General features: G+C 51.1%; 1 protein-coding gene across 1 annotated transcript in view; it reads left to right on the forward strand.

The window, feature by feature from the left end:
- Positions 1 to 25677, forward strand: part of lrrk1 (leucine-rich repeat kinase 1) — a 183943-nt gene that overhangs the window by 106381 nt on the left and 51885 nt on the right. The window contains exons 27-29 of the mRNA XM_038996044.1: positions 8239 to 8436; positions 8613 to 8752; positions 9010 to 9147. Of these exons, the coding sequence (XP_038851972.1) occupies positions 8239 to 8436; positions 8613 to 8752; positions 9010 to 9147 (476 nt within the window). The remainder of the gene's footprint in view (positions 1 to 8238; positions 8437 to 8612; positions 8753 to 9009; positions 9148 to 25677) is intronic.

A 25677-nucleotide genomic window follows, 5' to 3' on the forward strand; every position in this document is an offset into this window, starting at 1 on the left:
TTCACTCATAAAGGTCTCCTAAAAGCCAGAAGAGAGGTTCACTCATAAAGGTCTCCTAAAAGCCAGAAGAGGGGTTCACTCATAAAGGTCTCCTAAAGGCCAGAAGAGGGGTTCACTCATAAAGGTCTCCTAAAGGCCAGACGAGGGGTTCACTCATAAAGGTCTCCTAAAAGCCAGAAGAGGGGTTCACTCATAAAGGTCTCCTAAAGGCCAGACGAGGGGTTCACTCATAAAGGCCTCCTAAAGGCCAGACGAGGGGTTCACTCATAAAGGCCTCCTAAAGGCTAGACGAGAGGTTCACTCATAAAGGCCTAAAGGCTAGACGAGAGGTTCACTCATAAAGGCCTAAAGGCCAAACGAGGGGTTCACTCATAAAGGCCTAAAGGCCAGACGAGGGGTTCACTCATAAAGGTCTCCTAAAGGCCAGACGAGGGGTTCACTCATAAAGGCCTCCTAAAGGCCAGACGAGGGGTTCACTCATAAAGGCCTCCTAAAGGCCAGACGAGGGGTTCACTCATAAAGGCCTCCTAAAGGCCAGACGAGGGGTTCACTCATAAAGGCCTAAAGGCCAGACGAGGGGTTCACTCATAAAGGTCTCCTAAAAGCAAGAAGAGGGGTTCACTCATAAAGGTCTCCTAAAAGCCAGACGAGGGGTTCACTCATAAAGGCCTAAAGGCCAGACGAGGGGTTCACTCATAAAGGTCTCCTAAAAGCCAGAAGAGGGGTTCACTCATAAAGGTCTCCTAAAGGCCAGAAGAGGGGTTCACTCATAAAGGTCTCCTAAAGGCCAGAAGAGGGGTTCACTCATAAAGGCCTCCTAAAGGCCAGACGAGGGGTTCACTCATAAAGGCCTAAAGGCCAGACGAGGGGTTCACTCATAAAGGTCTCCTAAAAGCAAGAAGAGGGGTTCACTCATAAAGGCCTCCTAAAAGCCAGACGAGGGGTTCACTCATAACGGCCTCCTAAAGGCCAGACGAGGGGTTCACTCATAAAGGCCTAAAGGCCAGACGAGGGGTTCACTCATAAAGGTCTCCTAAAAGCCAGAAGAGAGGTTCACTCATAAAGGTCTCCTAAAAGCCAGAAGAGGGGTTCACTCATAAAGGTCTCCTAAAGGCCAGACGAGGGGTTCACTCATAAAGGTCTCCTAAAAGCCAGAAGAGGGGTTCACTCATAAAGGTCTCCTAAAGGCCAGACGAGGGGTTCACTCATAAAGGCCTCCTAAAGGCCAGACAAGGGGTTCACTCATAAAGGCCTCCTAAAGGCTAGACGAGAGGTTCACTCATAAAGGCCTAAAGGCTAGACGAGAGGTTCACTCATAAAGGCCTAAAGGCCAAACGAGGGGTTCACTCATAAAGGCCTAAAGGCCAGACGAGGGGTTCACTCATAAAGGCCTCCTAAAGGCCAGACGAGGGGTTCACTCATAAAGGCCTCCTAAAGGCCAGACGAGGGGTTCACTCATAAAGGCCTCCTAAAGGCCAGACGAGGGGTTCACTCATAAAGGCCTCCTAAAGGCCAGACGAGGGGTTCACTCATAAAGGCCTAAAGGCCAGACGAGGGGTTCACTCATAAAGGTCTCCTAAAAGCAAGAAGAGGGGTTCACTCATAAAGGTCTCCTAAAAGCCAGACGAGGGGTTCACTCATAAAGGCCTAAAGGCCAGACGAGGGGTTCACTCATAAAGGTCTCCTAAAAGCCAGAAGAGGGGTTCACTCATAAAGGTCTCCTAAAGGCCAGAAGAGGGGTTCACTCATAAAGGCCTCCTAAAGGCCAGACGAGGGGTTCACTCATAAAGGCCTAAAGGCCAGACGAGGGGTTCACTCATAAAGGTCTCCTAAAAGCAAGAAGAGGGGTTCACTCATAAAGGCCTCCTAAAAGCCAGACGAGGGGTTCACTCATAACGGCCTCCTAAAGGCCAGACGAGGGGTTCACTCATAAAGGCCTAAAGGCCAGACGAGGGGTTCACTCATAAAGGTCTCCTAAAAGCCAGAAGAGAGGTTCACTCATAAAGGTCTCCTAAAAGCCAGAAGAGGGGTTCACTCATAAAGGTCTCCTAAAGGCCAGAAGAGGGGTTCACTCATAAAGGTCTCCTAAAGGCCAGACGAGGGGTTCACTCATAAAGGTCTCCTAAAAGCCAGAAGAGGGGTTCACTCATAAAGGTCTCCTAAAGGCCAGACGAGGGGTTCACTCATAAAGGCCTCCTAAAGGCCAGACGAGGGGTTCACTCATAAAGGCCTCCTAAAGGCTAGACGAGAGGTTCACTCATAAAGGCCTAAAGGCTAGACGAGAGGTTCACTCATAAAGGCCTAAAGGCCAAACGAGGGGTTCACTCATAAAGGCCTCCTAAAGGCCAGACGAGGGGTTCACTCATAAAGGCCTCCTAAAGGCCAGACGAGGGGTTCACTCATAAAGGCCTCCTAAAGGCCAGACGAGGGGTTCACTCATAAAGGCCTCCTAAAGGCCAGACGAGGGGTTCACTCATAAAGGCCTCCTAAAGGCCAGACGAGGGGTTCACTCATAAAGGCCTAAAGGCCAGACGAGGGGTTCACTCATAAAGGTCTCCTAAAAGCAAGAAGAGGGGTTCACTCATAAAGGTCTCCTAAAAGCCAGACGAGGGGTTCACTCATAAAGGCCTAAAGGCCAGACGAGGGGTTCACTCATAAAGGTCTCCTAAAAGCCAGAAGAGGGGTTCACTCATAAAGGTCTCCTAAAGGCCAGAAGAGGGGTTCACTCATAAAGGTCTCCTAAAGGCCAGAAGAGGGGTTCACTCATAAAGGCCTCCTAAAGGCCAGACGAGGGGTTCACTCATAAAGGCCTAAAGGCCAGACGAGGGGTTCACTCATAAAGGTCTCCTAAAAGCAAGAAGAGGGGTTCACTCATAAAGGCCTCCTAAAAGCCAGACGAGGGGTTCACTCATAACGGCCTCCTAAAGGCCAGACGAGGGGTTCACTCATAAAGGCCTAAAGGCCAGACGAGGGGTTCACTCATAAAGGTCTCCTAAAAGCCAGAAGAGAGGTTCACTCATAAAGGTCTCCTAAAAGCCAGAAGAGGGGTTCACTCATAAAGGTCTCCTAAAGGCCAGACGAGGGGTTCACTCATAAAGGTCTCCTAAAAGCCAGAAGAGGGGTTCACTCATAAAGGTCTCCTAAAGGCCAGACGAGGGGTTCACTCATAAAGGCCTCCTAAAGGCCAGACGAGGGGTTCACTCATAAAGGCCTCCTAAAGGCTAGACGAGAGGTTCACTCATAAAGGCCTAAAGGCTAGACGAGAGGTTCACTCATAAAGGCCTAAAGGCCAAACGAGGGGTTCACTCATAAAGGCCTAAAGGCCAGACGAGGGGTTCACTCATAAAGGCCTCCTAAAGGCCAGACGAGGGGTTCACTCATAAAGGCCTCCTAAAGGCCAGACGAGGGGTTCACTCATAAAGGCCTCCTAAAGGCCAGACGAGGGGTTCACTCATAAAGGCCTCCTAAAGGCCAGACGAGGGGTTCACTCATAAAGGCCTAAAGGCCAGACGAGGGGTTCACTCATAAAGGTCTCCTAAAAGCAAGAAGAGGGGTTCACTCATAAAGGTCTCCTAAAAGCCAGACGAGGGGTTCACTCATAAAGGCCTAAAGGCCAGACGAGGGGTTCACTCATAAAGGTCTCCTAAAAGCCAGAAGAGGGGTTCACTCATAAAGGTCTCCTAAAGGCCAGAAGAGGGGTTCACTCATAAAGGCCTCCTAAAGGCCAGACGAGGGGTTCACTCATAAAGGCCTAAAGGCCAGACGAGGGGTTCACTCATAAAGGTCTCCTAAAAGCAAGAAGAGGGGTTCACTCATAAAGGCCTCCTAAAAGCCAGACGAGGGGTTCACTCATAACGGCCTCCTAAAGGCCAGACGAGGGGTTCACTCATAAAGGCCTAAAGGCCAGACGAGGGGTTCACTCATAAAGGTCTCCTAAAAGCCAGAAGAGAGGTTCACTCATAAAGGTCTCCTAAAAGCCAGAAGAGGGGTTCACTCATAAAGGTCTCCTAAAGGCCAGAAGAGGGGTTCACTCATAAAGGTCTCCTAAAGGCCAGACGAGGGGTTCACTCATAAAGGTCTCCTAAAAGCCAGAAGAGGGGTTCACTCATAAAGGTCTCCTAAAGGCCAGACGAGGGGTTCACTCATAAAGGCCTCCTAAAGGCCAGACGAGGGGTTCACTCATAAAGGCCTCCTAAAGGCTAGACGAGAGGTTCACTCATAAAGGCCTAAAGGCTAGACGAGAGGTTCACTCATAAAGGCCTAAAGGCCAAACGAGGGGTTCACTCATAAAGGCCTCCTAAAGGCCAGACGAGGGGTTCACTCATAAAGGCCTCCTAAAGGCCAGACGAGGGGTTCACTCATAAAGGCCTAAAGGCCAGACGAGGGGTTCACTCATAAAGGCCTCCTAAAGGCCAGACGAGGGGTTCACTCATAAAGGCCTCCTAAAGGCCAGACGAGGGGTTCACTCAGCAGGGTGATAGATGGTGATGCTATCTGATCCTCAATAATGCTTCTTATAATTGGATTTGTTACAATGTGTTTCCCAGCAGCTTAGATCTAAGCCACAAAGTGCCAGCAGATAACACAGCCATTCCCTAGGTAAGAAGAGATCATAAAATGTGAGATTAAAGGGGCATCATCTAAAATGAAGCCCCCTTAAGGAAACAAGGAGAATTGCAACAACGCAGCCTGAACTCTCCCCCGCAACCTCAGTGGAGACTTGCTTTTGAGTCTCTTACTTTCAGTTTTGTCCACAAGCTTCAAACAGCTGAAAATACTATGTATTGTTATTGAAAGACATTTGGTAGTGATTGAGATGGTACATCAACTGAAATTAAACCAGCAATGTAGGTGTTTAGCAGCCAGGAAATGGCAGCGCGAAATCTACATGTTCAGTCGTGAGGAGATGACCACACGTCTGAGTGATGCTGATCGAAGAGAGGGAGGGTGCAGCCTTCCAATTTGACAACAAAAGACAGACCAGCTTTGGTTGAAGAAAAGGAAGCTGCACCATAAGAATGCAATTTTGCCACAGAATGCATTTATTTTTTTGTATATATATCACTTTTTTATATTGTGAAACACTATCGTTCCACACTTAAGGCAGATATATTAAGGACATTTTCTGAAATTACAATGCTGAGCCTCCACCCATACACACAACAATGTTGATATACCAGCCTATTGAGGTGTGTGTGGGTATATCCTGTGTTCATACAGGCGTTACAGAGGGGATATTTGTGCAGTTTAACGTTTACAAACGTGACCGGAGAGATACACACTAGTATATCCCATGTCTTCAGAGACCATTATCTACATCAAACAACATTATCCAAACGTTATCCTTTAACCTCTGTCTGATGTGACAGAACAGTGATATACTGTAGGAGTAAAGTCAGCATTACCCTGCTCCCACACTGGGAAAATAGAACATCCATCTCCCCCAGTCCTCTCTCTCTCCTACCACCATCTCTCTCGCTTCCAGCCCTCTCCCTCTCTTTTGTCTCTCTGTCTTTCCAATTCCTCTTTCTTTTTCCTCTAGACCTATCCCTCGCTCTCTCTCTTTTCTCCCCCTCTCGCTCTCTCTCTTTTCTCCCTCTCTCTCTTTTCTCCCTCTCTCTCTTTTCTCCCCCTCTCGCTCTCTCTCTTTTCTCCCTCTCTCTCTTTTCTCCCTCTCTCTCTCTCTCCCACCCTCTCTTTTCTCCTTCTCCCTCTCTCTCTTTTATCCCTCTCTCTCTCTGTCCATCCCCACTTTCTGAGGTCAATCCCCAAGGTGATCTGAAATAACCCTGCTGATCTGACTGGACCAAGGGGTCAAACTCTATTGTTCCAGTCTAGTGACTCTAGACCAGGTCGGACATGCTGCACTGTAGTAGTAAAGATAGTTTATTAGCCTCCAAAGAGCAATTTTCTTTGCAGCAAGTGGTCAAAAGCCATACAGACATCACGCTGTATATGTAGCAGTATATCTTCCTTTCCTGTCTGCCCCGAGCTGGGCGTGAACCAGGGGTCTGCTATGCTGTATGTAGGACGGTGTAGAGCAGGGGTCAACAGGCGGCAGGAATTCAACAAAAATATATATATTTAGGAAATCTGTTCACAAGTATTTCCCCAAATAAAAAAGAGACATGTAAAAAAATAACAATATTTTTGGGCTTAGTTGTGGTCAGTTTGCAGTGTTCAAATTCTTAGGATTATTTTCCGTCCTCCTGCCATTCGCTCTGACAAAAATCATCCCGTTGCTGAATCTAGTTTCCAACCCCTGGTGTGGAGGTTGAGTACAGCGCTGTCGAAACCAGAAACCTAATACTTCTCATTAGCCTTTATGGAAAGAGAGAGGGACCCCAGCACAGCAGGCACCTGTAACCAAAACCATTAACACACACGTGTCAACACACACACACACGTCAACACATATACACACACACACGTCAACACATACACACACGTCAACACATACACACACACATACACACACACATCTATCTATTAATGGGCTATCACTTTTTTGGTAAACAGCTGAGGGATGGGTCTGGAGAAATATAACCACTCATGTTATAAGTTACATTCCTCAAAAATCAATGGTTATATTTCATAGATTTTTGTCTAAAAAGGGATGTACATATCCCAGATGTTCTCTGTTAAAAAGGCCACAACAGCCCCTCTCTCTGGCCAGCCCTATTAACAAGGCTAGGGGTGTATATCTGCCCCCGGTAACTGGAACCATGTTTTTTTTCATGGGGTTTTGTAAGCTCTGCCCATGTCTAGAGCCACACAGAGGGACTATATGATTTATTTTACAAATCTATCCATCAATTTTATGATTTTATGATTTGAAGCAGCATTCACGTTTCAAAGTGGATCTTCATGTTTTGACTCCATGTTTGACTCCATGTTTGACTCCATGTTTGACTCCAGCCACCCCAGTCATAAACTGTTCTCTCTGCTACCACACGGCAAGCAGTACCGGAGCGCCAAGTCTAGGACCAAAAGGCTCCTTAACAGCTTCTACCCCCAAGCCATAAGACTGCTGAACAGCTTATCAAATGGCTAACCAGACTATTTGCATTGATCCCCCCTCCCTTTTTTTAATGCTGCTGTTACTCACTGTTTATTATCTATGCATAGTCACTTTACCCCTACCTACATGTACATATTACTTCAATGACCTGGACTAACCTGTACCCCCACACATTGACTCAATACCAGTACCCCCTGTATATAGCCTCCTTATTGTTATTTTATTGTTGCTCTTTTATTTTTTTACTTTAGTTTATTTAGGAAATGTTTTCTTAAGTCTTATTTTTCTTAAAACTGTATATTTGGTTAAGGGCTGGTAAGAATTTGGCGCATATGACAAATAAAATGTGATTTGATGTGTGACCACACCCCCCTCTCCTGACCCCACCCCACCCCCCTCTCCTCACCCCACTCCCCTCCTCCTCTCCTGACCCACACCCCCCTCTCCTCTCCTGACCCCACCCCACCCCCTCTCCTCACCCCACTCCCCTCCTCCTCTCCTCTCCTGACCCCACCCCACCCCCTCTCCTCACCCCACTCCCCTCCTCCTCTCCTCTCCTGACCCACACCCCCCTCTCCTCTCCTGACCCCACCCCCTCTCCTCACCCCACTCATCTCCTCCTCTCCTCTCCTGACCCCACTCCCCTCCTCCTCTCCTCTCCTCACCCCACCCCCCTCTCCTCACCCCACTCCCCTCCTCCTCTCCCGACCCCACACTCCTCACCCCACCCCCTCTCTCACCCCACTCCCCTCCTCCTCTCCTGACCCTCACCCCCCTCTCCTCACCCTACTCCCCTCCTCCTCTCCCGGCCCCACACTCCTCACCCCACCCCCTCTCTCACCCCACTTCCCTCCTCCTCTCCTGACCCTCACCCCCCTCTCCTCACCCTACTCCCCTCCTCCTCTCCCGGCCCCACACTCCTCACCCCACCCCCTCTCCTGACCCCACTCCCCTCCTCTCCTCTCCTCTCCTCACCCCACCCCCCTCTCCTCACCCCACTCCCCTCCTCCTCTCCCGACCCCACACTCCTCACCCCACCCCCTCTCTCACCCCACTCCCCTCCTCCTCTCCTGACCCTCACCCCCCTCTCCTCACCCTACTCCCCTCCTCCTCTCCCGGCCCCACACTCCTCACCCCACCCCCTCTCCTCACCCCACTCCCCTCCTCCTCTCCTCACCCCACCCCCTCTCCTCACCCCACTCCTGTCCCTCCACCAGACACCATGATGAAGCACCTTCAGTCCATGCACGCGTGCCGGAGCTTCTCAGAGTTCCGCCAGGAGGCCAGCATGCTCCACTCCCTGCAGCACCCGTGCATCGTGCCCCTGGTGGGAATCAGTATCCACCCGCTCTGCTTCGCCCTGCAGCTGGCTCCCCTGGGCAGCCTCAACATTGTGCTGGAGGACAGACATAAAGGTATGAAGAAGGAGAGAGAGACAAAGACTGACACACCAGACAGGCAGACAGGGATAGAGATGGCGCGAGAGAGAGATCCACAGCTAGAGAGATCCCCAATGCTGAGAATCTTCTCCACACAAGTTCTGAAAACATTTTAAACTTGCCCTTTTAACTCCACCCCCCCTCCCCATCAGGCTCCAGGTACATGCCCCTGGGTCACATGCTTACCTTCAAGGCAGCCTATCAGATCGCAGCGGGGCTGGTCTACCTGCACAGGAAGAACATCATCTTCTGTGACCTCAAGTCAGACAACATCCTGGTGTGGTCCCTGGAGGTAGGTGATTAGTATGAAGGGCAGAATTCCAAATCGACCCCTAGCCACTATGTCTGAGCTGTTCAATTCCAGTCCTGGAAAGCCGAAACACTTCAGTTTTTTTGTTTTTACCTGGTAGTTAAATGCACTCGCCTGGTATCCCAGGTCTGAATCAGTCCCTGATGAGAAGGAGAGGATGAAAACCAGAAGTGTTTTAGCCCTTCCGGTAGTTGCATGTTTGTGTGAAGTTGTCATAATCCTTCTTTGTCTCATCCTAGGTGTGTGACCCGGTGAATATCAAGCTGTCGGACTACGGCATCTCGCGCCAGTCCTTCCATGAGGGGGTACTGGGGGTGGAGGGCACGCCGGGGTACCAGGCCCCCGAGATACGCCCAGGCATCGTTTATGATGAGAAGGTAGATGATTAGAAGGTCTATGGTGGCAGGTAACCTAGCGGTTAAGAGCGTTGGGCCAGTAACCGAAAGGTCGCTGGTTCGAATCCCTGAGCTGACTAAGTGAAAAATCTGTCGAGGTGCTCTTGAGCAAGGCACTTAACCCTAATTGCTCCTGTAAGTTTTTCTGGATAAGAGCTGCTGCTAAATAACTAGAATGTCAATGTAAAATGTAAGGTAGTGCCTACTACATACAAATACTTAATCTGTACTTGATTTACTCTGCCTGGTACACAGGAACCAATGGAATAGTCCCAATAGGGACTCACTACAATCTTCAAACTGTCTTTATTTGTTCTATAGGTTGTTGTTTTAGTATACCATACAACTGTATACCTATTTATGTCTGTGTGGTGGTATTTTAAATATTTTATTTAACTAGGCAAGTCAGTTACAAACAAATTCTTATTTTCAATGATGGCCTAGGAACAGTGGGTTAACTGCCTTGTTCAGCTCAGGGATTCGATCTTGCAACCTTTCGGTTACTAGTCCAATGCTCTAACCACTAGGCTACCTGCCGTATGTGGTAACTGTACTGACCAACATTTCCTTGTATTTAGGCTAGTGCTATTGACTGTATTAGGGTAATGTTACTGACTGTATCATTTAGGGTAATGTTAATGACTAACATTTAGGGTAATATTACTGACTGTATCATTTAGGGTAATGGTACTGAATATCATTTAGGTACCCCTAAATGATACACTGCCGATTTTACAGGTTTTCCTAATTACAAAGCATGTAGAGGTCTGTAATTTATCATAGGTACACTTATGTACATTGCGCGTACACCAGTTTGGGAATACCTGCCCTAAATGATAGTCACATTTTTACAAAAAAAATAATATATATATATATACAGTGGGGAGAACAAGTATTTGATACACTGCCGATTTTGCAGGTTTTCCTACCTACAAAGCATGTAGAGGTCTGTAATTCTTATCATAGGTACACTTCAACTGTGAGGGACGGAATCTAAAACAAAAATCCAGAAAATCACATTGTATGATTTTTAAGTAATTAATTTGCATTTTATTGCATGACATAAGTATTTGATACATCAGAAAAGCAGAACTTAATATTTGGTACAGAAACCTTTGTTTGCAATTACAGAGATCATACGTTTCCTGTAGTTCTTGACCAGGTTTGCACACACTGCAGCAGGGATTTTGGCCCACTCCTCCATACAGACCTTCTCCAGATTCTTCAGGTTTCGGGGCTGTCGCTGGGCAATACGGACTTTCAACTCCCTCCAAAGATTTTCTATTGGGTTCAGGTCTGGAGACTGGCTAGGCCACTCCAGGACCTTGAGATGCTTCTTACGGAGCCACTCCTTAGTTGCCCTGGCTGTGTGTTTCGGGTCGTTGTCATGCTGGAAGACCCAGCCACGACCCATCTTCAATGCTCTTACTGAGGGAAGGAGGTTGTTGGCCAAGATCTCGCGATACATGGCCCCATCCATCCTCCCCTCAATACGGTGCAGTCGTCCTGTCCCCTTTGCAGAAAAGCATCCCCAAAGAATGATGTTTCCACCTCCATGCTTCATGGTTGGGATGGTGTTCTTGGGGTTGTACTCATCCTTCTTCTTCCTCCAAACACGGCGAGTGGAGTTTAGACCAAAAAGCTCTATTGTTGTAACATCAGACCACATGACCTTCTCCCATTCCTCCTCTGGATCATCCAGATGGTCATTGGCAAACTTCAGACGGGCCTGGACATGCGCTGGCTTGAGCAGGGGGACCTTGCGTGCGCTGCAGGATTTTAATCCATGACGGCGTAGTGTGTTACTAATGGTTTTCTTTGAGACTGTGGTCCCAGCTCTCTTCAGGTCATTGACCAGGTCCTGCCGTGTAGTTCTGGGCTGATCCCTCACCTTCCTCATGATTATTGATGCCCCACGAGGTGAGATCTTGCATGGAGCCCCAGACCGAGGGTGATTGACCGTCATCTTGAACTTCTTCCATTTTCTAATAATTGCGCCAACAGTTGTTGCCTTCTCACCAAGCTGCTTGCCTATTGTCCTGTAGCCCATCCCAGCAATGTGCAGGTCTACAATTTTATCCCTGATGTGCTTACACAGCTCTCTGGTCTTGGCCATTGTGGAGAGGTTGGAGTCTGTTTGATTGAGTGTGTGGACAGGTGTGTGGACAGGTAACGAGTTCAAACAGGTGCAATTAATACAGGTAATGAGTGGAGAACAGGAGGGCTTCTTAAAGAAAAACTAACAGGTCTGTGAGAGCCGGAATTCTTACTGGTTGGTAGGTGATCAAATACTTATGTCATGCAATAAAATGCAAATTAATTACTTAAAAATCATACAATGTGATTTTCTGGATTTTCATAGGTACACTTCAACTGTGAGAGATTCCGTCTCTCACAGTTGAAGTGTACCTATGATAAAAATTACAGACCTTTACATGCTTTGTAAGTAGGAAAACCTGCAAAATCGGCAGTGTATCAAATACTTGTTCTCCCCACTGTATATATTTATTTTGTATTTTTTTGTTTTGAAAAAAAAAATGTTCTTCACATTTTCAAACAGTCCATTTATATTTTCCAACGGGGCTATACATTTGGGTGAGGATTTTTTCTCACCTGAGTAGCCTCGTTTAACTGCCAAAAAATGTAATTGAACCATCTAGTGTTTAGCGAAATAACAACACAATGTCAAATACAGGTAGCCTAGTCAAAGAATTAACATCCAATCACATTAACTGTTACTCTCTCGCAGGAATTCCACTAACGGTCCATATGTAACCAAACATAGCTGCTGCTCATTTCCGTTTGCGCAAAAATGTATAAATGGTTAAAAAAAGTAAGGCCCGCGTCCATAGAGACACATACCAGCTCTACTGGTAGTACTGCTACTACCAGCAGTACTATACCTGCACCTGTCGACAACACAAGTCGTTCTACTTCCATGAGCACATCCAATGCTAGCATCAGTAATTCTACATTTATGTTAGCCCAGCTAGCATGGACACTGACAGTTGTGAATCTGATTCACCCGAAGAGCTACTGCCCCCTTATCCAGGAAAGCACCGAACAACAGAATGGGACTTTGGACCATCGAAGAGGTGCAAATATGATGAGAACTACATTGATTTGGGGTTCTCTTATATTGGGAGTAGTGCCTTTCCTCAGCCACAGTGTGTTATATGTGCAAAAGTACTGTCTCACAACTCGATGAAACCTTCACTCTTGCGCAGACATTTAGAAACAAAACATGCCAATTTGAAAAATAAGCCACAGGAGTTTTTTGAGCGAGAATAAAGATGGCTTTTGAGTAGTAAGACATGTATAAAAGCAACAGATACCATTAATAAGAAGGAGATAGAAGAGTCTATATGGTGAGCTACTGAGTGGCTAGGACAGGCAACATTAATAAGAAGGGGCTAGAAGAGTCTTATATGGTGAGCTACTGAGTGGCTAGGACAGGCAACATTAATAAGAAGGGACTAGAAGAGTCTTATATGGTGAGCTACTGAGTGGCTAGGACAGGCAACATTAATAAGAAGGGATAGAAGTGTCTTATATGGTGAGTTACTGAGTGGCTAGGACAGGCAACATTAATAAGAAGGGGCTAGAAGAGTCTTATATGGTGAGCTACAGAGTGGCTAGGACAGATACCATTAATAAGAAGGGGCTAGAAGAGTCTTATCTGGTGAGCTACCGAGTGGCTAGGACAGGCAACATTAATAAGAAGGGGCTAGAAGAGTCTTATATGGTGAGCTACCGAGTGGCTAGGACAGGCAACATTAATAAGAAGGGGCTAGAAGAGTCTTATATGGTGAGCTACAGAGTGGCTAGGACAGGCAACATTAATAAGAAGGGGCTAGAAGAGTCTTATATGGTGAGTTACCGAGTGGCTAGGACAGGCAACATTAATAAGAAGGGGCTAGAAGAGTCATTAATAAGAAGGGACTAGAAGAGTCTTATATGGTGAGCTACCGAGTGGCTAGGACAGGCAACATTAATAAGAAGGGGCTAGAAGAGTCTTATATGGTGAGCTACCGAGTGGCTAGGACAGGCAACATTAATAAGAAGGGGCTAGAAGAGTCTTATATGGTGAGCTACAGAGTGGCTAGGACAGGCAACATTAATAAGAAGGGGCTAGAAGAGTCTTATATGGTGAGCTACCGAGTGGCTAGGACAGGCAACATTAATAAGAAGGGGCTAGAAGAGTCTTATATGGTGAGCTACCGAGTGGCTAGGACAGGCAACATTAATAAGAAGGGGCTAGAAGAGTCTTATATGGTGAGCTACCGAGTGGCTAGGACAGGCAACATTAATAAGAAGGGGATAGAAGCGTCTTATATGGTGAGCTACCGGTGGCTAGGACAGATACCATTAATAAGAAGGGGCTATAAGAGTCTTATATGGTGAGCTACTGAGTGGCTAGGACAGGCAACATTAATAAGAAGGGGCTAGAAGCATCTTATATGGTGAGCTACTGAGTGGCTTGGACAGGCAACATTAATAAGAAGGGTCTAGAAGAGTCTTATATGGTGAGCTACCGAGTGGCTAGGACAGGCAACATTAATAAGAAGGGGCTAGAAGAGTATTATATGGTGAGCTACTGAGTGGCTAGGACAGGCAAGCCCCATACTATTGTGGAGGACTTAATTCTTCCTGCTACCGCAGATATGGCTGGGACAATACTGGGGGAAAATGCCCAAAAAACTATACAGACAATGCCTTCATCAAACAACACTGTTTCACGACGCATCATGGACATGGCAGGAGATATTTTGAAACAATTACTGCTTCGCATACAAGCCAGTGAATTCTGTAGAAAATATGGATAGGTCAACAGACGTGGCAGGCTTGGCACAGCTCCAGGTAATTGTCCGTTACGTTTATGGGAGGTCAATTAAAGAAGACATCCTCTTCTGCAAACCACTGGAAACCAGGACAACAGGAGAGGAGATTTTTAAAGTACTGGACAGCTTTGTGACAGCAAATGGACTTTGGTGATCAAAATGTGTTGGTATCTGTACTGATGGCGCAAAAGCCAAGACAGGGAGACATAGTGGAATGGTAACGCGTGTGCAAGCAGTTGCTCCCGACGCCACTTGGGTACACTGCAGCATCCACCGAGAGGCTCTTTCTGCCAAGGGAATGCCTGACAGCTTGAAAGATGTTTTGGGACACTACAGTGAAAATGGTTAACTTTGTTAAAGCAAGGCCCCTGAACTCTCGTGTATTTTCTGCACTATGCAATGATATGGGCAGCGACCATGTAACGCTTTTACAACATACAGAAGTGCGCTGGTTGTCAAGGGGCAAAGTATTGACACGTTTTTTTGAATTGAGAGACGAGCTTAAAGTTTTCTCTACCGACTATAATTTTCACTTGTCTGACCGCTTGCATGATGACGAGTTTCTCACACGACTGGCCTACCTGGGTGATGTTTTTTCTCGCCTGAATGATCTGAATCTAGGATTACAGGGACTCTCCGCAACTATATTCAATGTGCGGGACAAAATTGAGGCTATGATTAAGAGGTTGGAGCTCTTCTCTGTCTTCATTAACAAGGACAACACACAGGTCTTTCCATCATTGTATGATTTATTTGTGTGCAAATGAACTCAAGCTTATAGACAATGTCAAATGTGATATAGCGAAGCACCTGAGTGAGTTGGTGCAATTACTTTCCCGAGACGGATGACACAAACAACTGGATTCGTTATCCCTTTCATGCCCTGCCTCCAGTCCACTTACCGAGAGCCTCATCCAAATTACAACAAGCGGTTCTGTGAAAATTGAATTTAATCAGAAGCCACTGCCAGATTTCTGGATTGGGCTGCGCTCAGAGTATTCTGCCTTGGCAAATCACGCTGTTAAGACTCTGATGCCCTTTGCAACCACGTTCCTATGTGAGAGTGGATTCTCGGCCCTCACTAGCATGAAAACTAAATACAGGCACAGACTGTGTGTGGAAAATGATTTAAGACTGAGACTCTCCAATACAACCCAACATTGCAGAGTTATGTGCATCCTTTCAAGCACAACCTTCTCATTAACCTGTGGTGAGTTATTCACAATTTTTAATGAACAAATAAGGTTTTATATGTAAGATGGCTAAATAAAGAGCAAAATTATTGATTATTATTATTATTTGTGCCCTGGTCCTATGAGCTCTTTGTCACTTCCCACGAGCCGGGTTGTGACAAACTCACACTCATTCTTATGTTTAATAAATGTATCGTATAGTGTGTGTGTGGCAGGCTTACAATGATGGCAAATAACAACATTTGAGAGTGTGATGACCCTGGTGCTAGAGGGGGTACACAGCTGGAGGTTGAATGTTTGAAGGGGTACGGGACTATAAAAAGTTTGGGAACCACTGATTTAGGGTAATGTTACTGACTGTATCATTTAGGGTAACGGTACTGACTCTATCATTTAGGGTAACGGTACTGACTGTATCATTTAGGGTAACGGGACTGACTGTATCATTTAGGGTAACGGTACTGACTGTATCATTTAGGGTAACGGTACTGACTGTATCATTTAGGGTAACGGTACTGACTGTATCATTTAGGGTAACGGTGCTGACTGTATCATTTAGGGTAACGGTACTGACTGTATCATTTAGGGTAACGGTACTGACTGTATCATTTAGGGTAACGGTACTGACTGTATCATTTAGGGTAACGGTACTGACTGTATCATTTAGGGTAAAGGTACTGACTGTATCATTTAGGGTAACGGTACTGACTGTATCATTTAGGTTAACGGTACTGATTGTATCATTTAGGGTAACGGTACTGACTGTATCATTTAGGGTAACGGTACTGACTGTATCATTTAGGGTAACATAACTGACTTATATTGACATTATTTATTTAATTCCATGCAGTATCTATATACACTGAGTGTACAAAACATTCAGAACATCTTCCTAATATTGAGTTGCACCTCCCCATCCGTTTTGCTCTCAGAACATCCTCAATTTGTCAGGGCATGGACTCTACAAGGTGTCGAAGCGTTCCATAGGGATGCTGGTTCATGTTGACTCCAATGCTTTCCACAGTTGTCAAGTTTTCTGGATGTCTTTTGGGTGGTTGACCATTCTTGATGAACACGGGAAACTGTTGAACGTGAAAAACCCAGTTCTTGCAGTTCTTGACACAAACCAGTGCGTCTGGCACCTACTACCATACCCTGTTCAAAGGCACTTAAATATTTTGTCTTTCCCATTCACTCTCTGAATATTACACATACACAATCAACTGTCTTAAGGCTTAAAAATCCTTCTTTAACGTGTCTCCTCCCCTTCGTCTACACTGATTGAAGTGGTTTTAACAAGTGACATCAATAAGGGATCATAGCTTTCACCTAGATTCACCTGGTCAGTCTGTGTCATGGAAGGAGCAGTTGTTCTTAATGTTTAGTCCACTCAGTGTACACCTATATAATTAGTAGGTCCCTATGTTACACCATATACATATCCTGGTTTATGTGGGTATGCGGTCCTCAGAGAAAAGGAATTGTGTGGATTTATGGGAAGGTGGCTGTGTTATTATGACTGGTCACTTCCTCTTTTGGGCATGTCACTTTAGTGTCTGATTAGTAACATGTGTCTGATTAGTAACATGTGTCTGATTAGTAACATGTGTGTGCTGCTGCAAGTGAAATGTAAGGAAATGAGATGTGTGTTCTACCGTGCAGTATGTCTGGGTACCATATTTTTACACAGTATGTGTCCATACAGCATGTAGAGCGTATCATTTCATGTCTATGACTAAGGCATCCATTCCCTAATGCCTGTATGACTGTACTGGACGTACAGTAATGTCCCATAGCCTACCCGTCTGAGGTGAACTGTTCCCGTAAGTTTCTTGTGGAATATATTCTATAGCATACTGGAATTTACTCAACTTGCCCTCCGTGTTGGTTAGGTGGGCAATTAGCTCCTGCTTTTTCTGCTCATTAGCCAATAATTTCTCATCCTGATATTAATTATCCAATTAACTCTCCCTCTGTGGTTGCTCATCAGGCAATCGACTCCCACTCTGATATGTATTAGCCAACTACGGTATGAAGCCAACCAACCAACTCTGTCTCTGTGTACTTTAATCCTGTGGGCTTTTATGTCCTCATTTTAATGAGCCATTCCAACAGGGCTGTCTACCATCTCTGGGCTCCACTCTCTCTAGGGGGTCTGGGCTCTACTCTCTCTAGGGGGTCTGGGCTCTACTCTCTCTAGGGGGTCTGGGCTCTACTCTCTCTAGGGGGTCTGGGCTCTACTCTCTCTAGGGGGTCTGGGCTCCACTCTCTCTAGGGGGTCTGGGCTCCACTCTCTCTAGGGGGTCTGGGCTCCACTCTCTCTAGGGGGTCTGGGCTCTACTCTCTCTAGGGGGTCTGGGCTCTACTCTCTCTAGGGGGTCTGGGCTCCACTCTCTCTAGGGGGTCTGGGCTCTACTCTCTCTAGGGGGTCTGGGCTCTACTCTCTCTAGGGGGTCTGGGCTCCACTCTCTCTAGGGGGTCTGGGCTCTACTCTCTCTAGGGGGTCTGGGCTCTACTCTCTCTAGGGGGTCTGGGCTCTACTCTCTCTAGGGGGTCTGGGCTCTACTCTCTCTAGGGGGTCTGGGCTCCACTCTCTCTAGGGGGTCTGGGCTCTACTCTCTCTAGGGGGTCTGGGCTCCACTCTCTCTAGGGGGTCTGGGCTCTACTCTCTCTAGGGGGTCTGGGCTCTACTCTCTCAAGGGGGTCTGGGCTCCACTCTCTCTAGGGGGTCTGGGCTCTACTCTCTCTAGGGGGTCTGGGCTCCACTCTCTCTAGGGGGTCTGGGCTCCACTCTCTCTAGGGGGTCTGGTCTCCACTCTCTCTAGGGGGTCTGGTCTCCACTCTCTCTAGGGGGTCTGGGCTCTACTCTCTCTAGGGGGTCTGGGCTCTACTCTCTCTAGGGGGTCTGGGCTCTACTCTCTCTAGGGGGTCTGGGCTCTACTCTCTCTAGGGGTCTGGGCTCTACTCTCTCTAGGGGGTCTGGGCTCTACTCTCTCTAGGGGGTCTGGGCTCTACTCTCTCTAGGGGGTCTGGGCTCTACTCTCTCTAGGGGGTCTGGGCTCTACTCTCTCTAGGGGGTCTGGGCTCTACTCTCTCTAGGGGGTCTGGGCTCTACTCTCTCTAGGGGGTCTGGGCTCTACTCTCTCTAGGGGGTCTGGGCTCTACTCTCTCTAGGGGGTCTGGGCTCTACTCTCTCTAGGGGGTCTGGGCTCTACTCTCTCTAGGGGGTCTGGGCTCCTACTCTCTCTAGGGGGTCTGGGCTCCACTCTCTCTAGGGGGTCTGGGCTCTACTCTCTCTAGGGGGTCTGGGCTCTACTCTCTCTAGGGGGTCTGGGCTCTACTCTCTCTAGGGGGTCTGGGCTCCTACTCTCTCTAGGGGGTCTGGGCTCTACTCTCTCTAGGGGGTCTGGGCTCTACTCTCTCTAGGGGGTCTGGGCTCTACTCTCTCTAGGTGGTCTGGCCTCTACTCTCTCTAGGGGGTCTGGCCTCTACTCTCTCTAGGGGGTCTGGCCTCTACTCTCTCTAGGGGGTCTGGGCTCTACTCTCTCTAGGGGGTCTGGGCTCTACTCTCTCTAGGGGGTCTGGGCTCTACTCTCTCTAGGGGGTCTGGGCTCTACTCTCTCTAGGGGGTCTGGGCTCTACTCTCTCTAGAGGGTCTGGGCTCTACTCTCTCTAGGGGGTCTGGGCTCTACTCTCTCTAGGGGGTCTGGGCTCTACTCTCTCTAGGGGGTCTGGGCTCTACTCTCTCTAGGGGGTCTGGGCTCTACTCTCTCTAGGGGGTCTGGGCTCCACTCTCTCTAGGGGGGTCTGGGCTCTACTCTCTCTAGGGGGTCTGGGCTCTACTCTCTCTAGGGGGTCTGGGCTCTACTCTCTCTAGGGGGTCTGGGCTCTACTCTCTCTAGGGGGTCTGGGCTCTACTCTCTCTAGGGGGTCTGGGCTCTACTCTCTCTAGGGGGTCTGGGCTCTACTCTCTCTAGGGGGTCTGGGCTCTACTCTCTCTAGGGGGTCCGGGCTCTACTCTCTCTAGGGGGTCCGGGCTCTACTCTCTCTAGGGGGTCTGGGCTCTACTCTCTCTAGGGGGTCTGGGCTCTACTCTCTCTAGGGGGTCTGGGCTCCACTCTCTCTAGGGGGTCTGGGCTCCACTCTCTCTAGGGGGTCTGGGCTCCACTCTCTCTAGGGGGTCTGGGCTCTACTCTCTCTAGGGGGTCTGGGCTCTACTCTCTCTAGGGGGTCTGGGCTCTACTCTCTCTAGGGGGTCTGGGCTCCACTCTCTCTAGGGGGTCTGGGCTCTACTCTCTCTAGGGGGTCTGGGCTCTACTCTCTCTAGGGGGTCTGGGCTCTACTCTCTCTAGGGGGTCTGGGCTCTACTCTCTCTAGGGGGTCTGGGCTCCACTCTCTCTAGGGGGTCTGGGCTCCACTCTCTCTAGGGGGTCTGGGCTCTACTCTCTCTAGGGGGTCTGGGCTCTACTCTCTCTAGGGGGTCTGGGCTCTACTCTCTCTAGGGGGTCTGGGCTCCACTCTCTCTAGGGGGTCTGGGCTCCACTCTCTCTAGGGGGTCTGGGCTCCACTCTCTCTAGGGGGTCTGGGCTCCACTCTCTCTAGGGGGTCTGGGCTCCACTCTCTCTAGGGGGTCTGGGCTCCACTCTCTCTAGGGGGTCTGGGCTCCACTCTCTCTAGGGGGTCTGGGCTCTACTCTCTCTAGGGGGTATGGGCTCTACTCTCTCTAGGGGGTCTGGGATCCACTCTCTCTAGGGGGTCTAGGCTCCACTCTCTCTAGGGGGTCTGGGCTCTACTCTCTCTAGGGGGTCTGGGCTCTACTCTCTCTAGGGGGTCTGGGCTCTACTCTCTCTAGGGGGGTCTGGGCTCTACTCTCTCTAGGGGGTCTGGGCTCTACTCTCTCTAGGGGGTCTGGGCTCCTACTCTCTCTAGGGGGTCTGGGCTCCTACTCTCTCTAGGGGGTCTGGGCTCTACTCTCTCTAGGGGGTCTGGGCTCCACTCTCTCTAGGGGGTCTGGGCTCCTACTCTCTCTAGGGGGTCTGGGCTCTACTCTCTCTAGGGGGTCTGGGCTCTACTCTCTCTAGGGGGTCTGGGCTCTACTCTCTCTAGGGGGTCTGGGCTCCACTCTCTCTAGGGGGTCTGGGCTCTACTCTCTCTAGGGGGTCTGGGCTCTACTCTCTCTAGGGGGTCTGGGCTCCTACTCTCTCTAGGGGGTCTGGGCTCTACTCTCTCTAGGGGGTCTGGGCTCTACTCTCTCTAGGGGGTCTGGGCTCCACTCTCTCTAGGGGGTCTGGGCTCTACTCTCTCTAGGGGGTCTGGGCTCTACTCTCTCTAGGGGGTCTGGGCTCCACTCTCTCTAGGGGGTCTGGGCTCTACTCTCTCTAGGGGGTCTGGGCTCTACTCTCTCTAGGGGGTCTGGGCTCCACTCTCTCTAGGGGGTCTGGGCTCTACTCTCTCTAGGGGGTCTGGGCTCCTACTCTCTCTAGGGGGTCTGGGCTCCACTCTCTCTAGGGGGTCTGGGCTCTACTCTCTCTAGGGGGTCTGGGCTCTACTCTCTCTAGGGGGTCTGGGCTCCACTCTCTCTAGGGGGTCTGGGCTCTACTCTCTCTAGGGGGTCTGGGCTCTACTCTCTCTAGGGGGTCTGGGCTCCACTCTCTCTAGGGGGTCTGGGCTCCTACTCTCTCTAGGGGGTCTGGGCTCTACTCTCTCTAGGGGGTCTGGGCTCCACTCTCTCTAGGGGGTCTGGGCTCCACTCTCTCTAGGGGGTCTGGGCTCTACTCTCTCTAGGGGGTCTGGGCTCTACTCTCTCTAGGGGGTCTGGGCTCTACTCTCTCTAGGGGGTCTGGGCTCTACTCTCTCTAGGGGGTCTGGGCTCTACTCTCTCTAGGGGGTCTGGGCTCTACTCTCTCTAGGGGGTCTGGGCTCCTACTCTCTCTGGGGGGTCTGGGCTCCACTCTCTCTAGGGGGTCTGGGCTCTACTCTCTCTAGGGGGTCTGGGCTCCTACTCTCTCTAGGGGGTCTGGGCTCTACTCTCTCTAGGGGGTCTGGGCTCTACTCTCTCTAGGGGGTCTGGGCTCCACTCTCTCTAGGGGGTCTGGGCTCCACTCTCTCTAGGGGGTCTGGGCTCTACTCTCTCTAGGGGGTCTGGGCTCCTACTCTCTCTAGGGGGTCTGGGCTCTACTCTCTCTAGGGGGTCTGGGCTCTACTCTCTCTAGGGGGTCTGGGCTCTACTCTCTCTAGGGGGTCTGGGCTCTACTCTCTCTAGGGGGTCTGGGCTCTACTCTCTCTAGGGGGTCTGGGCTCTACTCTCTCTAGGGGGTCTGGGCTCTACTCTCTCTAGGGGGTCTGGGCTCTACTCTCTCTAGGGGGTCTGGGCTCTACTCTCTCTAGGGGGTCTGGGCTCTACTCTCTCTAGGGGGTCTGGGCTCTACTCTCTCTAGGGGGTCTGGGCTCCACTCTCTCTAGGGGGTCTGGGCTCTACTCTCTCTAGGGGGTCTGGGCTCTACTCTCTCTAGGGGGTCTGGGCTCTACTCTCTCTAGGGGGTCTGGGCTCTACTCTCTCTAGGGGGTCTGGGCTCTACTCTCTCTAGGGGGTCTGGGCTCTACTCTCTCTAGGGGGTCTGGGCTCTACTCTCTCTAGGGGGTCTGGGCTCCACTCTCTCTAGGGGGTCTGGGCTCTACTCTCTCTAGGGGGTCTGGCTCTACTCTCTCTAGGGGTCTGGGCTCCACTCTCTCTAGGGGGTCTGGGCTCCACTCTCTCTAGGGGGTCTGGGCTCTACTCTCTCTAGGGGGTCTGGGCTCTACTCTCTCTAGGGGGTCTGGGCTCCTACTCTCTCTAGGGGGTCTGGGCTCCACTCTCTCTAGGGGGTCTGGGCTCCACTCTCTCTAGGGGGTCTGGGCTCCACTCTCTCTAGGGGGTCTGGGCTCCACTCTCTCTAGGGGGTCTGGGCTCCTACTCTCTCTAGGGGGTCTGGGCTCCACTCTCTCTAGGGGGTCTGGGCTCCTACTCTCTCTGGGGGGTCTGGGCTCCACTCTCTCTAGGGGGTCTGGGCTCCACTCTCTCTAGGGGGTCTGGGCTCTACTCTCTCTAGGGGGTCTGGGCTCTACTCTCTCTAGGGGGTCTGGGCTCTACTCTCTCTAGGGGGTCTGGGCTCTACTCTCTCTAGGGGGTCTGGGCTCTACTCTCTCTAGGGGGTCTGGGCTCTACTCTCTCTAGGGGGTCTGGGCTCTACTCTCTCTAGGGGGTCTGGGCTCCACTCTCTCTAGGGGGTCTGGGCTCTACTCTCTCTAGGGGGTCTGGGCTCTACTCTCTCTAGGGGGTCTGGGCTCTACTCTCTCTAGGGGGTCTGGGCTCTACTCTCTCTAGGGGGTCTGGGCTCTACTCTCTCTAGGGGGTCTGGGCTCTACTCTCTCTAGGGGGTCTGGGCTCCACTCTCTCTAGGGGGTCTGGGCTCTACTCTCTCTAGGGGGTCTGGGCTCTACTCTCTCTAGGGGGTCTGGGCTCTACTCTCTCTAGGGGGTCTGGGCTCCTACTCTCTCTAGGGGGTCTGGGCTCTACTCTCTCTAGGGGGTCTGGGCTCTACTCTCTCTAGGGGGTCTGGGCTCCACTCTCTCTAGGGGGTCTGGGCTCTACTCTCTCTAGGGGGTCTGGGCTCTACTCTCTCTAGGGGGTCTGGGCTCTACTCTCTCTAGGGGGTCTGGGCTCCACTCTCTCTAGGGGGTCTGGGCTCTACTCTCTTCTAGGGGGTCTGGGCTCTACTCTCTCTAGGGGGTCTGGGCTCTACTCTCTCTAGGGGGTCTGGGCTCTACTCTCTCTAGGGGGTCTGGGCTCCACTCTCTCTAGGGGGTCTGGGCTCTACTCTCTCTAGGGGGTCTGGGCTCTACTCTCTCTAGGGGGTCTGGGCTCCACTCTCTCTAGGGGGTCTGGGCTCTACTCTCTCTAGGGGGTCTGGGCTCTACTCTCTCTAGGGGGTCTGGGCTCTACTCTCTTTAGGGGGTCTGGGCTCCACTCTCTCTAGGGGGTCTGGGCTCCACTCTCTCTAGGGGGTCTGGGCTCCTACTCTCTCTAGGGGGTCTGGGCTCCACTCTCTCTAGGGGGTCTGGGCTCCACTCTCTCTAGGGGGTCTGGGCTCTACTCTCTCTAGGGGGTCTGGGCTCTACTCTCTCTAGGGGGTCTGGGCTCCACTCTCTCTAGGGGGTCTGGGCTCTACTCTCTCTAGGGGGTCTGGGCTCTACTCTCTCTAGGGGGTCTGGGCTCCACTCTCTCTAGGGGGTCTGGGCTCTACTCTCTCTAGGGGGTCTGGGCTCTACTCTCTCTAGGGGGTCTGGGCTCTACTCTCTCTAGCGGGTCTGGGCTCCACTCTCTCTAGGGGGTCTGGGCTCTACTCTCTCTAGGGGGTCTGGGCTCTACTCTCTCTAGGGGGTCTGGGCTCCACTCTCTCTAGGGGGTCTGGGCTCTACTCTCTCTAGGGGGTCTGGGCTCTACTCTCTCTAGGGGGTCTGGGCTCCACTCTCTCTAGGGGGTCTGGGCTCCACTCTCTCTAGGGGGTCTGGGCTCTACTCTCTCTAGGGGGTCTGGGCTCTACTCTCTCTAGGGGGTCTGGGCTCTACTCTCTCTAGGGGGTCTGGGCTCCACTCTCTCTAGGGGGTCTGGGCTCCACTCTCTCTAGGGGGTCTGGGCTCCACTCTCTCTAGGGGGTCTGGGCTCCACTCTCTCTAGGGGGTCTGGGCTCCACTCTCTCTAGGGGGTCTGGGCTCCACTCTCTCTAGGGGGTCTGGGCTCTACTCTCTCTAGGGGGTCTGGGCTCCACTCTCTCTAGGGGGTCTGGGCTCTACTCTCTCTAGGGGGTCTGGGCTCTACTCTCTCTAGCGGGTCTGGGCTCCACTCTCTCTAGGGGGTCTGGGCTCTACTCTCTCTAGGGGGTCTGGGCTCTACTCTCTCTAGGGGGTCTGGGCTCTACTCTCTCTAGCGGGTCTGGGCTCCACTCTCTCTAGGGGGTCTGGGCTCTACTCTCTCTAGGGGGTCTGGGCTCTACTCTCTCTAGGGGGTCTGGGCTCACTCTCTCTAGGGGGTCTGGCTCTACTCTCTCTAGGGGGTCTGGGCTCTACTCTCTCTAGGGGGTCTGGGCTCTACTCTCTCTAGGGGGTCTGGGCTCTACTCTCTCTAGGGGGTCTGGGCTCCACTCTCTCTAGGGGGTCTGGGCTCTACTCTCTCTAGGGGGTCTGGGCTCTACTCTCTCTAGGGGGTCTGGGCTCCACTCTCTCTAGGGGGTCTGGGCTCTACTCTCTCTAGGGGGTCTGGGCTCTACTCTCTCTAGGGGGTCTGGGCTCTACTCTCTCTAGGGGGTCTGGGCTCCACTCTCTCTAGGGGGTCTGGGCTCTACTCTCTCTAGGGGGTCTGGGCTCTACTCTCTCTAGGCGGGTCTGGGCTCCACTCTCTCTAGGGGGTCTGGGCTCTACTCTCTCTAGGGGGTCTGGGCTCTACTCTCTCTAGGGGGTCTGGGCTCTACTCTCTCTAGGGGGTCTGGGCTCCTACTCTCTCTAGGGGGTCTGGGCTCTACTCTCTCTAGGGGGTCTGGGCTCTACTCTCTCTAGGGGGTCTGGGCTCTACTCTCTCTAGGGGGTCTGGGCTCTACTCTCTCTAGGGGGTCTGGGCTCCACTCTCTCTAGGGGGTCTGGGCTCTACTCTCTCTAGGGGGTCTGGGCTCTACTCTCTCTAGGGGGTCTGGGCTCCACTCTCTCTAGGGGGTCTGGGCTCTACTCTCTCTAGGGGGTCTGGGCTCTACTCTCTCTAGGGGGTCTGGGCTCTACTCTCTCTAGGGGGTCTGGGCTCTACTCTCTCTAGGGGGTCTGGGCTCCACTCTCTCTAGGGGGTCTGGGCTCTACTCTCTCTAGGGGGTCTGGGCTCTACTCTCTCTAGGGGGTCTGGGCTCCACTCTCTCTAGGGGGTCTGGGCTCCACTCTCTCTAGGGGGTCTGGGCTCCACTCTCTCTAGGGGGTCTGGGCTCTACTCTCTCTAGGGGGTCTGGGCTCCACTCTCTCTAGGGGGTCTGGGCTCCACTCTCTCTAGGGGGTCTGGGCTCTACTCTCTCTAGGGGGTCTGGGCTCTACTCTCTCTAGGGGGTCTGGGCTCTACTCTCTCTAGGGGGTCTGGGCTCTACTCTCTCTAGGGGGTCTGGGCTCCACTCTCTCTAGGGGGTCTGGGCTCCACTCTCTCTAGGGGGTCTGGGCTCTACTCTCTCTAGGGGGTCTGGGCTCTACTCTCTCTAGGGGGTCTGGGCTCCACTCTCTCTAGGGGGTCTGGGCTCCACTCTCTCTAGGGGGTCTGGGCTCTACTCTCTCTAGGGGGTCTGGGGTCCACTCTCTCTAGGGGGTCTGGGCTCTACTCTCTCTAGGGGGTCTGGGCTCTACTCTCTCTAGCGGGTCTGGGCTCTACTCTCTCTAGGGGGTCTGGGCTCTACTCTCTCTAGGGGGTCTGGGCT

Source organism: Salvelinus namaycush, chromosome 1 (assembly GCF_016432855.1).
Source record: "Salvelinus namaycush isolate Seneca chromosome 1, SaNama_1.0, whole genome shotgun sequence".
Taxonomy (NCBI): Eukaryota; Metazoa; Chordata; class Actinopteri; order Salmoniformes; family Salmonidae; genus Salvelinus; species Salvelinus namaycush.